This window comes from Diplotaxodon limnothrissa, linkage group LG7 (assembly GCF_057381915.1).
Source record: "Diplotaxodon limnothrissa isolate DT_005_m linkage group LG7, D_limnothrissa_male_GT1.1, whole genome shotgun sequence".
In the NCBI taxonomy this organism is placed as follows: Eukaryota; Metazoa; Chordata; class Actinopteri; order Cichliformes; family Cichlidae; genus Diplotaxodon; species Diplotaxodon limnothrissa.
In genome coordinates, this window is record NC_140602.1 from 64,625,386 (window position 1) to 64,639,015 (window position 13,630).

At 42.7% G+C, this 13,630-nt stretch overlaps 1 protein-coding gene across 1 annotated transcript; it reads right to left on the reverse strand.

The window, feature by feature from the left end:
• Positions 1–4,592: 4,592 nt before the first annotated feature.
• LOC146629553 (general transcription factor II-I repeat domain-containing protein 2B-like) lies at positions 4,593–5,606 on the reverse strand. The gene has a single exon (XM_085357139.1). It carries the CDS (start codon positions 5,604–5,606, stop codon positions 4,593–4,595), a length of 1,014 nt encoding a protein of 337 aa, XP_085213265.1.
• Positions 5,607–13,630: the final 8,024 nt, after the last annotated feature.

Sequence of the window (13,630 nt, forward strand, 5' to 3'; positions counted from 1 at the left end):
CACACACGCACGCACGCACGCACACACACGCACACACACACACACACACACACACACACACACGTAGGAAAATATTTAGTATACACATCCAGAAATGCATACACTATTATATATTGTACATATATTTATTAGTTTCAGGTTGGCCATTCTTGTATTTTGCTCGTTTGTGTTGTTGTGTTTGCACATCTCTGTTGCTTGTGGGGCTCGCACACAAGAATTTCACTCGCATGTGCTGTGCCAGTGTGCCTGCACATGTGATGTGACAATAAAAGTGATTTGATTTGATTTGATTTGATTTGGCTCTACTTACTCAGTAGTGTTTCAAATGAAAAGGGACCTGGCAAGTGGCTGAGGCCTCCATAATAACCACAATAATTATTTGAATTGTTCAGTGACTGCGGCAAAGTGTTCATACTTTACATAATAATAGAGAGCCAGGCGTTAATGGCTGCAGGCAGTGGAATTTTGAAAAACGGTCATAACCACATCCCAGTGGAGCAATTGTGAATAATTTATAGTGTTTGTTATTCTGGGAATTCAGAGATTTAGTGCTATTAAGCAAAGGAAAAATTAAAAGATACAGTTTGACCCAATAAAATTATATTTTTTAAAAGAGACTTTCTTTGTATTGGGGACTTTTGGACTAAAATAGGTTTTGTGTATGTGAACAGTTGCAATCTGTATAATTTTCTTTAAAAGCAAAAGAGAAAACTTGGAGACTGCAAAGGGACCAATCTTCTAACCCCTGGGGCAGGTGCTGATGTGTTTACTCATTTACCTCACTGTGTGAGTTTGACTATTACTTTTTGCTGTGTGGGCTTTGTATTAGCTAAGAAATAAGCAGCTTTTTAGCCAGTCCTCACTACCCACAGGGCTGGTTCAATACAAATTTATTTAGTCTTGTCAGTTAGAGTTTTGCTTGGGGTTGAGTTGTGGATCACAATGACACTTTTCTTGCAAAATAGCAAGACAGACATTTTCTTGGGGGCGTCTGGAGGGGTGGAAATAACTGGCAGCCAAAATTATGGCACATCCAGATGATTCCTACAAAGCAAGCCATGGCAAATATCGCTGATTAAGGTGGCAGTGCAATTTTAGTATATACTAAGTCAATGTATTTTTAAAACCCAGAGTTACTCTTTGGAAGTACAAGTAACCACTATTAAGCCCAAACAGTCTTCTTGTCCAGCAGATGCTACAAATAAGTATAAATGTGTTCATATGATCTGTAAATCTGTCAAATTCAGTTTTGTCCATTTACAACACAACAGTAACAATACACATAACAACCCAATATTAGGTAACCTTTTCCATTTGGTTGTCCACCATGTGTCTCTGCCCATCACACAGGCTGTGTATAAAAGATGAATAGGTTTTATATACAACAAGTGCCTTAAACCTGCATCCTTTCTAATGGCCTGTAGGGAGCAAATCCTCTGGCTCCAAAAGAAGAACTCTTTATAGGCTCAGTTCTTATAGTTGCAAAATCATATAGGACATAACATGGTGCACATTATGTACAGATTTCCATTAGAGCATGGGAGGCAGAGCCTTCAGTTTTCAGGCCCCTTTTCTATGGAACCAGCTTCCAGTTTGGATTCAGGAGACAGACACTATCTCTACTTTTAAGATTAGGCTTCAAACTTTCCTTTTTGCTAAAGCATATAGTTAGGGCTGGACCAGGTGACCCCAAATCCTCCCTTAGTTATGCTGCAATAGGTGTAGGCTGCTGGAGGATTCCCATGATGCACTGGGTGTTTCTTCTTCAGTCACCTTGTTCACTCACTACGTGTTAATAGACCTCTCTGCACTGAATCATATGTGTTATTAATCTCTGGCTCTTTCCCACAGCATGTCTTTTATCCTGTCTTCCTTCTCTCACCCAAACTGGTTGCAGCAGATGGCCACGCCCCTCCCTGACCCTGGTTCTGCCGGAGGTTTCTTCCTGTTAAAAGGGAGTTTTTCCTTCCCACTCTCCCCAAAGTGCTTGCTCATAGAAGGTCATATGATTGTTGGGTTTTTCTCTGTATGTATTATTGTAGGATCTAGGATTGAGGTGACTGTTGTTGTGATTTGGCGCAGTATAAATAAAAATGATTGAATTGAATTGAATTGAATTGATTCTAATTCAGTCCAATCCAATTTAGTACAGGTTTATTTATTTAATCCAAATCACAACAACTGTAGTCTCAAGGTAGTTTACATTTGAGGTTCCTTACCCTGCAATATTACAATAAACAAAAGAAAAAACACATGGGAATGGTCAAAATAAAATTTAGCAAGCCTAGGAGGCAGGATGAACCAACCCAGAATCAAAACCAAATTGGATTTTGGAGCTGCATCCATCATATCACTTAAATGATGTCCTTTATACAAAGTGTATTAATGTAAAGAATAACAATTTTCTGCCATCTAATCTACAGAAAACAATGCCTAAAAGCTTTACTGCTAGCTAGTTATCAAGAAAAAATGAGCCAAATGCTTAGTAAAGTGTTACATCCATGTTGTGTTTAAATAAAAAATTAAAGTGGACTGACGTGGTTTTCTGTTTTTATTTCTGTTTGGGTTTTGTAAAGAACTAACCATAAAACTGAAAATTGTCACAGCTGGGACTATATTGAATGTAAAAGTTTTATTAGTTTGCCACTTCATTATTTATTTAAACTTTTATGTTAATAACCCAAAATAACAACACCTAAGGACTCTTTAAGTTAAAAAGAAGTGCTGTAGTTAATAGATTATTTAACATCTTCAGGCAGATGGAAGTAAGGCTCCGGTGCAGGTAAGGTCTCTCCAAATCCACAGGGGAATATTTCGTTGAGAGTGTGAGTGTGTCAACCAGACACACCAGGACAGAATCTGCAACAACGGAGGATCGGTATATACAAAAGCAGCAAGCGAAGAAGCCTAAATTACTCTACTGCCAGAATAACAATCATAGAAATGGATGGGATATATGTAGATGGTTGATGACATTTGGGTGGGTTGGTGGAAACTGGGGTCGACGTGTCTCCTTCTGGGAGGGGTAAGCAGAGTTAATACTCACATCCACATGTGCACGATAGAGAAAGGAGAGATAGAGCAAGCAGAGGAGAACACAAAGAAGGAAGATCAGAACCTGAGAGGACAAGGAGACCATGATACAAAATGTATCCACATGTGTAGGCTTTTACAGCCAGGCCCTAGCTCAACTTTGGTCAATAACTTTTTAGCACAATAAGTTTTTGACATGAAGTTAGAAACATTTTTTCATTCTTCAAATTCGGCCAATAGGTTCAGTTAATGGATGGCACTAAACCATGACAGAAACGGACTAAACACCTATATGTTCAGATACTGAATAAACTAAGGGGCTGATATAGTCTAAGAGTAAAAGTAATATCCTCCTTTTCAGGTTAGAGTAAAGCGCCAGCATCCTCGGCATCCTCTGGAATTATGGAAACATGGCAGAGTGTCTATATGTGTGTGTGTTTTATGCATTTTGAATGTGGACCGAGTTGGAATAGATGTATGTGTGTATATCTGTATGAACATGTCAATGTAGAACTCCTGTCTGCTGCGTGCTGATAAATGCAGTGCCTGTGTGCCTTTCATCAGAACTGGGAGTCTATTTGCTGTCGCTCTCTCTCTCTCTCTCTCTCTCTCTCTCTCTCTCTCTTTTTTTTTATTTGCAGCTTCGACTCAAAGAAGAGTTTTGCCGAAAGCAAGAAATGATTTAACTGAGTTGTCTACGTTTGTAGATCGGATAACAGGATGACAGGAATTTGCAGTGAATGCGAAAATTATATGTAGTCAAAGAGTGCCTGAAAATACTTTTGCTCTAACTACATTTGCATAAGTGAATAAAAGACATTGTTAAATCTTCATAATAAAATGCTTTTCCTTTGTGACGGGTAGAAGTAAGTGAATTTTGGATACGTATAATATTCTGCACATAATAAGGGTTCCATTGACCAAGTAAATCCCCAAAGATTTAAAGGCAAATAAAAGTTCAGGTGAATCATTTTCATCTCAAGGTGTCAGGGAAAAAATTACAATTATAACCACTGTGAAAGAGAGTTAATACCTGAGGTGAGACTTTAGCAGAAGTGCATACTATACTTAAAACCATGAGACACAAAGTGTCAAGAGAGGCTGTCTTAATGGTTCTCTTTTTAAAATATGTTTAAACACTGGGTTGCTTTCACACTAGGTCCACATAGCAAGCAGGTCTGGCCTGGATCTGGTATCAAGCCGGCACTGCTGGTTGACTTCTGGCATGATAAAACGTATGTCATCCAGATATGGGCCAGGCATGACATAGATGGCACTGTCTATGTGATGGCATGCCACATCTGGCCCGATTGTGGTTTGGGTTATGTGGCTCAGGCTCATAGAAAACAGGTCTGGCCTGGATCTTGCATCACTTCTGACTGACCGGTGTCATGGCAGGGTGTATGTCAACCAGATGTGGGCCAGGTTTGGCAATGATGGCACTATTTATGTTCCTATTTTCCTATTTTAGTTAGAAGACCTAAATGCCATGTTGCAATACTATACTGCTATAGTAGCCAACGTTCCAAATGCAGGTTTGACAGGTTTGTGAGTGTACACTATATCCAAAACTTTTCTGCAACTTTGTCAAAAGTCTCAGATGCAGAAGCATTGTCTTTCAGCACCATCTGCACAGAGGGAAAGTGCAGCACCTTTTTTCTCTGTAAATGCACAGAGAAAATGTTCATCTGGGCTTTAAATCCATTTAAAGCACTTATCATGTCAGCAACAGTCTTACCTTTGCCTTGCAGCTCACAGTTCAAATAGTTCAGTTTCCCAGTAATGTCTGTTAAAAACGCAAGGTCAAGTGTCCACTCAGTGTCCTCCAGCAGAGATGTGTCTTCCCCTTTGGATTGCATGAACTCCTTGATTTCACCCAAAAGTGACAAAAAACGAAGCAAAATCCGTCCCCTGCTGAGCCATCGGATTTCCGTATGTAGTAGAAGGTCACCATATTCAGCTGACAGCTCCTCCAATAGCACCTTGAATGTTCTGTGCTGTTTAGCTCTGGAGTGGATGCTGTTTATGATCTTCACGACGGGAGTCATGACGTGCTCGAAGCCGATCACCTTTGCGCATAACGCCTGCTGGTGAATGATGCAGTGGTAATGCATGAAGTTTGGGAACTCTGTGTCACCTTTACAGTGAGCGATGAATCCCGTATGTCGGCCGATCATAGCAGGAGCCCCGTCGGTAGTCACTGATACCAGCTTTTCCAACGGTACCTTTTTCTTCGCGAAAAACTCCTTCACCGCGTTATAGATGTCAACTCCCTTCGTTGTTGTCTTTAGCGGCAGTAGTGTCAGAAGTTCTTCTTTTGTGGAGAAACCATCAAATACCATCCGGATAAAGACCATCAGCTGTGCTGTACTGCTGCTGTCGACGGACTCGTCACACTGGATGCTAAACCAACTGCACTTTGCCAGATCCTGATCCAACTGATCGGCCAAGTTCCCGGACATAGCCGACACTCTTCTAACAATTGTAGTTGCCCCCAGCTGGACATCAGAGAGAGTGGAGATTACATCGTTTCCATATTTCTCGTCTTTAAGCACAGTTTTTGCAATTATCATCATTGCTTCTTTGAAATACTCCCCGTCTAAAAATGCCTTCTTTTTCTTAATCATGAAATGTGTAGCTCTAAATGAGGCTTCGGTTGCTTTTTGAGAGTTTTTCACCGGTCTCGTGAAAAAAGACTGCTGTTTGCTCAAACCTGCCTTTAATTCGCGGGCCTTTTCCGCTCGCAGTGTTCTGCCCTTTGGGTAGTTAGCATGGTAGCTTGTGTGACACGTTCGGAAATGTCTCTCCACGTTGTGCCGCTTTGCCGTTGCCACAGTTGCCCCGCAAATGAGACACACGCATGAATCTTTCACAGTGGTAAAAAAGAACTCTTCCTCCCATTCACTGTGAAAATTATATGTTTTCTTCCTTTTTTCCGCCATGTTTTCCTCATCTCCTCACCTTTGCCTTTGCTGGTCTTCACGGCAACTGTTTCCGTGGAGACCAGCTAGCACTAAATATTAGATCATGATCTAATATTTAATAATAAACATTTTTTTATATATTATCTCTAACAAATTAACGCCAATGCAATTGTGATTAAAAAAAATAGCAAGAAAAAATAAAAATAGATGCAGCTTACTGGTAAGTTGTTATGGTGAGCTATTTTTAGAACAGGCCCGCGGGCGACTCATATGGTCCTTGCGGGCGACCTGGTGCCCGCGGGCACCGTGTTGGTGACCCCTGTGCTAGACAGTGATCGTGATTACCGCCCGCGGGAGCGCGCACAGCTGCTTAAAGCTGTAGCGCCCAGATTACTTACACCTACTTCTGTGCAACTGATATAAGATGCGGTAAGCTGAACACAGCTTCAACCGTCTGTTTGTTGAAAAATAGTAACGTACCGCATTTTCTTGTTAGTAACTGTAACGGTGTTGTAACGATAGGAATAGTAATTAGTTAGATAGTAACGCCGTTACTTATAACGCCGTTATTCCCATCACTGCTCATAATGTGAATAAATATGAGAATTGGTAAAAATAAACAAACACTTTTCAATTCTTTACTTCTTTTTTTGACCATTACAAGCTGAGTTCCAGGTTCTGGGAAGAGCAGTCCATGACTAATGATGTTCCTGTGTGTATTTCTCTAACCAGGTATGCTTATATTGCATTGACATGTGTGTTTGGGATCACTGACATGATGTTATTGCATGGTAGATGAAAATCTGACTGTACTTTTGTGTTTTCACAAGTTCATCAGTTCTCAAAAATCCCCAGTGGCACTAGTTGGGGATTTAACCCCAAACCATGAGAGAGTCTCTACCATATTTTACAAACACTCACTGTTTTAGCGCTCTCCTTACGGCCTCCATACACTTCTGGTGAAGCTTTTTGGTAGCCAAATATGAAGAAATGAGGGTGTGGACTCTGGAGAATCCGAATTTTACATAGTACCGTACATAATTTGGCATTAATTAAATAGTTTCCAAGTTCGAAGTAATGTGGGCAGGCTAAATTAATGTTTTAGCCTGCCCACAGGTGCTGAAGACCTGCAAATTGTTTTGCAACCCAGCTAGACTGGACATCTTGACATAAATGTCAGTTTGGTGCAGCAGTATAAATTACTGAAGGTGGAAATATCTTCTTTTGATTATCTTGGTCCTCATTGGACTAGATTTGGATGACTATTACTGTTATTAGTGCTAAATAGCACACTTTAATTTAAAAGATTCCTGGAAAGTAGCTGTAAAACCAAGCTTCACTTTCCTTTTTTTGACTCTCTGTAGAAATAGTCACTGTATGGCAATATGAAAGAAACTGCTCTGTTTTTTCAGAAGCAGCAGTAACGGCAGCAGCAGCAGCAGAAAAAGGCGAATAATAATAATAAGTATAAGAATTAAAGAAGGAGAAAAATCAAATGAAGTAGAAGAAGAAACCACTTCATCCGAATACTTTAGTGCAGCTTTTCATTTTCCGATCTGCAACTTTTCAACCTCATGCATGAAATTAAAAAAAGAAAAAAAAAATTATTATAAAGAATTTTTCGTTTAATGGGGAAACAATCAAATTAGGTCCTGACAGCATTAGTAATGTGTAAGAGCATGTGTGTCATGTTTTTGTACAGTGCAGCAAGCCATTCTTCTCCCAAATGATTTTGTGGCACATCATACATAATTTGTTGTTGAAACAGTCCTAAAATGTTCTTTGTATTATAAAGCATATATTGCCAAAGTCAAATCTAAATAATTGACAGAGTTAACATGGCTCTTGGTGATGAGTTTCAGCCTCCACCTGCAGTGACTGTGCATATCAGATACCACCTGGAGTATTGTGGAAGAGAGGGGAAATGAAGACCATTAACAAAGCAGAGCTAGACATGACTATGAGCAAGGATGCAATTATATCAGTAGCCTGCTGTCATGTTTCTGTAAGAACCTGCTCTCTGCATAGTCCAGGTTATAATTGTGGGTGTCAGGGACGATGATGGATGACGGCAGATAGTCTCCAGTGCTGGGATGCAGGTAATAACTTGCAGGTAATAACAGTCATGCTGGCACATATTGAGGAACTTGCCCATTTTACTTTATGACAAGTAGTTTGATATATTTCATTATCTTTTCTGCATATGAGTGATTTTATAACTCCCACTTTTATTTAACTTTGAAAATAACACAAGCATAAAGATGGAAGTGGTTTTTAATAAAGCTCAAGAACTTAAAAATGTCTGAAAAAAATAATATACTCAACAATGCACTACTCATACTGTGAGTAACCATCAAACAGTATGTCAAGTATGTCAAATATGATGGAAGGCAACTATCAACTCTTTAGGCTGGACTTGAGGGTTTGTTTTCCATGTTAACCATTTTGCCAGGTAAGCACAGCATTAGTTCAGATGGGTTACAAACTCAGTCTCAGTTCATCCAAGGACATCAGCTGAATTTAGTTCCAAGCTTACCTCACCTAATGGCTCATCCGATACACTTCTATACATTCAACTGGCAAATGTCAGGTAGAGTGTTTAGCTACTTTACGCTGCGTAAAGTTGCTACAAATCTGCAAGCTGCTTTGCAGCCCACCTCGACTCCAGTTCTACCTATTGTGTAGTTTCTGACTTAAATAAAACTCAAGTCTAGGCTCTTGCTGCTGCCTTTCCTACCTCTGCCTTTTCATATATGCATACAGATAGTGATGGGCAGAGACATGTTCTCTGTTGTGGACGTCTCAGAACAGATTATCGACGGCAATGAGTTTCCCCTTACCCATAATGCCCCTGAAAATGGCACTATTTCTGTTCAAAGAATGATGATTTGTGAAATGTTCATAAAGCCATTAAATCCCGCCAATAGTCGCTGAAACATTTCATCCTGCTCAGCTAGCACCGTGGCTAAAAATTCAAGTTTTGTCCTTCGAAGTGCATTAGAAACTATTAGCGCCAATATAATATATTTCCAAAATGAAATGACTATATATAGACTTAAACAACATCAAAGAACAACAACATGTCACTTCCGGCGCCCCCCGTGTGCGGCAGCCTGTTACAGCAGCTCTGCTCATTCTGAGTTTCTTTCTTTCTTATCTTTTTTCTCGTAATTTTTTTGTAACTAACGTATTAGTAATTAGACTCTGCAACCATGTTCTACCGTTTTGTGCTAGTCCTGGTCGTTTTTCTCAGTTTATTTCTACTTTTTTCACCCGTGTCTGGGGACCCAGAGCAGAGATCCTTTGTTTACAGTAAGGATCAGCTGTTAGCGCTGCGTCCTGCAGCGGTACTGCCGGCGGACAGACCCGATATTCCCAGCGAGCTGAGGAGGAAAAGACGGGGGTGTCGTGCTGGGAAGGAGCGCCGTCGCCCGAGAAGGAGACGTTATCGACCATCTCTTCCTTCTGTAATTATTGGAAACGTAAGATCTTTGCCCAATAAGATGGATGAGCTCATGTCGCTAACCTGGTCACAGAGGGAGTACCGGCAATGTAGCATCATGATGCTAACGGAGTCGTGGCTAACATCGCTAACTCCGGACACAAGCGTGACACTACCGGGATTCCAGCTGCTGCGAGCGGACAGGACCAGAGACAGCGGTAAGAGGAAAGGAGGGGGACTGGCAGTTTTTGTGAACGACAGATGGTGTAACCCTGGGCACATCACTGTAAAAGAGCAACTCTGCAGCAGAGACATTGAGCTGTTAGCCGTTAGCATGCGTCCGTACTACCTGCCCCGGGAGTTCTCGCATGTTATCGCGATAACAGCGTATGTCCCCCCCTCGGCCAACGCGGATGCAGCCTGTGACTCTCTCCACTCTGTGGTCAGCAGACTGCAAACACAATCACCGAGAGCCCTTCTCATAATATCAGGGGACTTCAATCATGCCTCACTGGACTCCACACTGCCCACCTTCACCCAGTATGTGACCTGCCCAACCAGAGTCAATAAAACACTGGACTTACTGTATGCCAATGCAGAAGAGGCATACAGTTCATCACCTCTCCCTCCCCTGGGCAGATCTGATCACAACCTGGTGCACCTTGTCCCTGTGTATGAGCCCTTAGTGCGCAGGGAGCCACCAGCCACCCGCACAGTACAGAGATGGTCAGAGGAGAGCGAGGAGGCTCTTAAGGATTGTTTTGAGTCGACTGTGTGGGAGGTGATTTGTGATGACCACGGAGAGGACATCGACAGCCTTACTACATGCATTACTGACTATATAAACTTCTGTGTGGATAACACTGTACCTACCAGGACTGTACGGTGTTTCTCCAACAACAAACCTTGGATTACCCCAGAAATTAAAACCGTCCTCAAGCAGAAGAGGAGGGCCTTCAAATCCAGAGACAAAGAGGAGTTGAAAAGGGTGCAGAGAGAGCTGAGGGGACTGATAAGGAATGGGAAGGAGAGCTACAGGCAGAAGATGGAGAACCAGCTTCAACAAAACAACGTTGGTGAAGTCTGGAGAGGCCTCAGAACCATCTCGGGCCACAAACAGCAGAACTCTCTGCCTGGGAGGGATGTGAGGTGGGCAAATGAACTGAATCATTTCTTCAACAGATTTGATTCAGCCATGAGGCAGTCTGCAACATCGGCTGCAGACTCACCCACCCCCACTGCTGCTGTTCCACCTCAGACACTTCACACCTCCTCTATTCACCCTGCTCACTCCCCCCCACCCCCAACTGCAGCATCCAATACACACTCAACACAAGGCTCCAGCCTGTCTCTCTCAACCACCCAGGTTAGGAGAGAACTGAGGAGGATTAATGGCAAGAAGGCAGCGGGTCCAGATGGCATCAGCTCGAGGGTCGTCAGGTCCTGCGCGGACCAACTGTGTGGGGTGATGGAGCACCTCTTCAACCTGAGCCTGAGGTTGGGAAGAGTCCCACAGCTCTGGAAAACCTCCTGTGTTGTACCAGTGCCAAAGACTTCACGCCCCAAGGACCTCAACAGCTACAGGCCGGTGGCTCTGACATCCCACCTGATGAAGACCCTGGAGCGGTTGGTCCTGGCTCAGCTTCGGCGCCTAATAAGCTCATCACTGGACCCACTTCAGTTTGCCTACCAGCCTGGCATTGGAGCGGATGATGCCGTCATTCACCTCCTACATCGTTCCCTCGCTCACCTGGAGACCGCTGGAAGCACTGTGAGAATCATGTTCTTTGATTTCTCCAGTGCCTTCAACACTATTCTTCCCTCGGTTCTAAAGGACAAGCTGGTGAACTCTGGAGTGGACCATCACCTCACTACCTGGATCCTGGACTACCTCACCGACCGACCAGAGTATGTGAGGACTCAGGGCTGTGTGTCGGACAGGGTCATCTGCAGTACGGGGGCCCCACAGGGAACGGTTCTGGCTCCGTTCCTCTTCACCATCTACACTGCAGACTTCTCCCACAATTCCACCCAGTGCTTCCTGCAGAAGTTCTTTGATGACTCTGCAATAGTCAGCCTCATTACTGATGGGGACGACAAGGAGTACAGAGGTCTGACCCAAGACTTTGTGGACTGGTGCCAGCTGAACTACCTCCAGATCAACGCCAGTAAAACCAAGGAACTGGTGGTAGACTTCCGCAGGCACAAGCATTCTCCACTGCAACCACTGAACATCCAAGGTATGGACATTGAGGCTGTGGACAGCTACAGGTACCTTGGTGTTCATCTGAACAATAGACTGGACTGGACTCATAACTCAGACGCCCTCTACAGGAAAGGGCAGAGCAGGCTGTACCTGCTGCGGAGACTCAGGTCGTTTGGAGTGGAGGGCCCACTCCTGAAGACCTTCTATGACTCTGTTGTGGCTTCTGCTATCTTTTATGGCGTGGTCTGCTGGGGCGGCAGCATCTCTGCTGGGGACAGGAAGAGACTGAACAGGGTGATCCGAAGGGCCAGCTCTGTTCTAGGATGCCCTCTGGACCCAGTGGAGGTGGTGAGTGACAGGAGAACGGCGGCTAAGCTGTCATCCCTGATGGACAACATCTCCCACCCCATGCAGCAGACTGTGACAGCACTGAGCAGCTCCTTCAGTGGGAGACTGCGGCACCCACGGTGTGGGACGGAGAGATTTCGCAGGTCTTTCCTCCCCACTGCTGTCAGACTCCATAATAAAGACTTTAACTGATCAAGCACACACATCCATACATATGCAATAATACTAAGTGCAATAATCCTTTCTGTCATCGTTGTATTTTTACTCAGTTGTATATAGTATTTGTATTTGTATTCTATTTTTATCTTATTGTATATTTATTTTATTTTATTCTACTGTATATAGTATTTTATTTTATTCTATTCTGTACAGTTGTGTACTGTATTTATTCTTATTGTATTCTAATTTTTGCCTCATAACTTTTGCACTGTCCACTCCTGCTGTGACAAAACAAATTTCCCACGTGTGGGACTAATAAAGGTTATCTTATCTTATCTTATCTTATCTTATCTTAAAAAGCCTAAAGATCATGTAATGGCTAATAGCATAACTGTCACGACCGCGGTGGCAGACGTGTGGAATTGGAGATAGGACCCAAAATGCGGCAGCTCTGGTGCAGATGAGTATTTATTTAACAAAAGAAAATACAAATAGCAATGGCGTGGGTGAAGGTGAAACAGGAAAACCTAAACTGGGTAAAACTAACAAAACAAACCAGAAACGAAGATGCAGGGAGGTCCGGGGAAATACATACGGAGAGACGCAGGGAGACCGAGGGGAAACAACGCAGACGAACCAGCAACGACTAAGACAGAAGACAAGACTTAAAAACACTCAGAGAACACAGGGAGATCACACACAGGTGGGGGACACAGCTGGGAGTGATTAACGTGACAAGACTAGGGAGGCAAACCAAAAACACTCACATAAGACGCAGACCTTCAAAATAAAACAGGAAACACATACACCCAATGACACAACGCAAAAACTTCACACAGACTGGGGAACACATAGGAACATGAAAACAAAACCCAGAATAATAATAACTACACGGAGTCACAAACTCCGGATCATGACAATAACACCAATAACATACTTTAAAGGTAAAGTGTATAAAATATCACCACTAGACTGCAAATTGGAGTCAACTGAGTTTTGTGCTCTTACACATCCCAATTCAAGTTCATAACCCTGGCTACGGTGGCCACTGTAGGACAAACAGCTCTGGCTGCCATTCATCTGTAGTGAGTGTAGGCTGTCAACATACTGTTTACCTCAGCTGTCAAAGCAGGTGCTTGTGTCTATTTACTCTGAGAAGAGGCTGTAAAACTTTGTGAAAGGAGTCCAATACAAGTTTATGAGTCAGTAAAGCTCACTTCTTTCCGATGACAAATACTTGAGAATATCCCAAACTTTTCTGTTGGTACAGGTTGCTATTTTTGCTACTGGTAGCCTCTGTTAGAGGCTGTTAGCTGGAATCAGTGAAACGTAGTTAAAAGTTGACTCTCTCAAAGAATTTGAGAATGTCAAACTGTTTATCAGAGAGCTTTTATGAGCAAGAGTCCACATCGATTTATTTTTAGTGGATTCATTCAAAGTTTCTGAGAATGCATGAATTGGAGGAAGATGTAATTACACACACACCCAATGGATACTTATGAGTAAAATATTCATTTT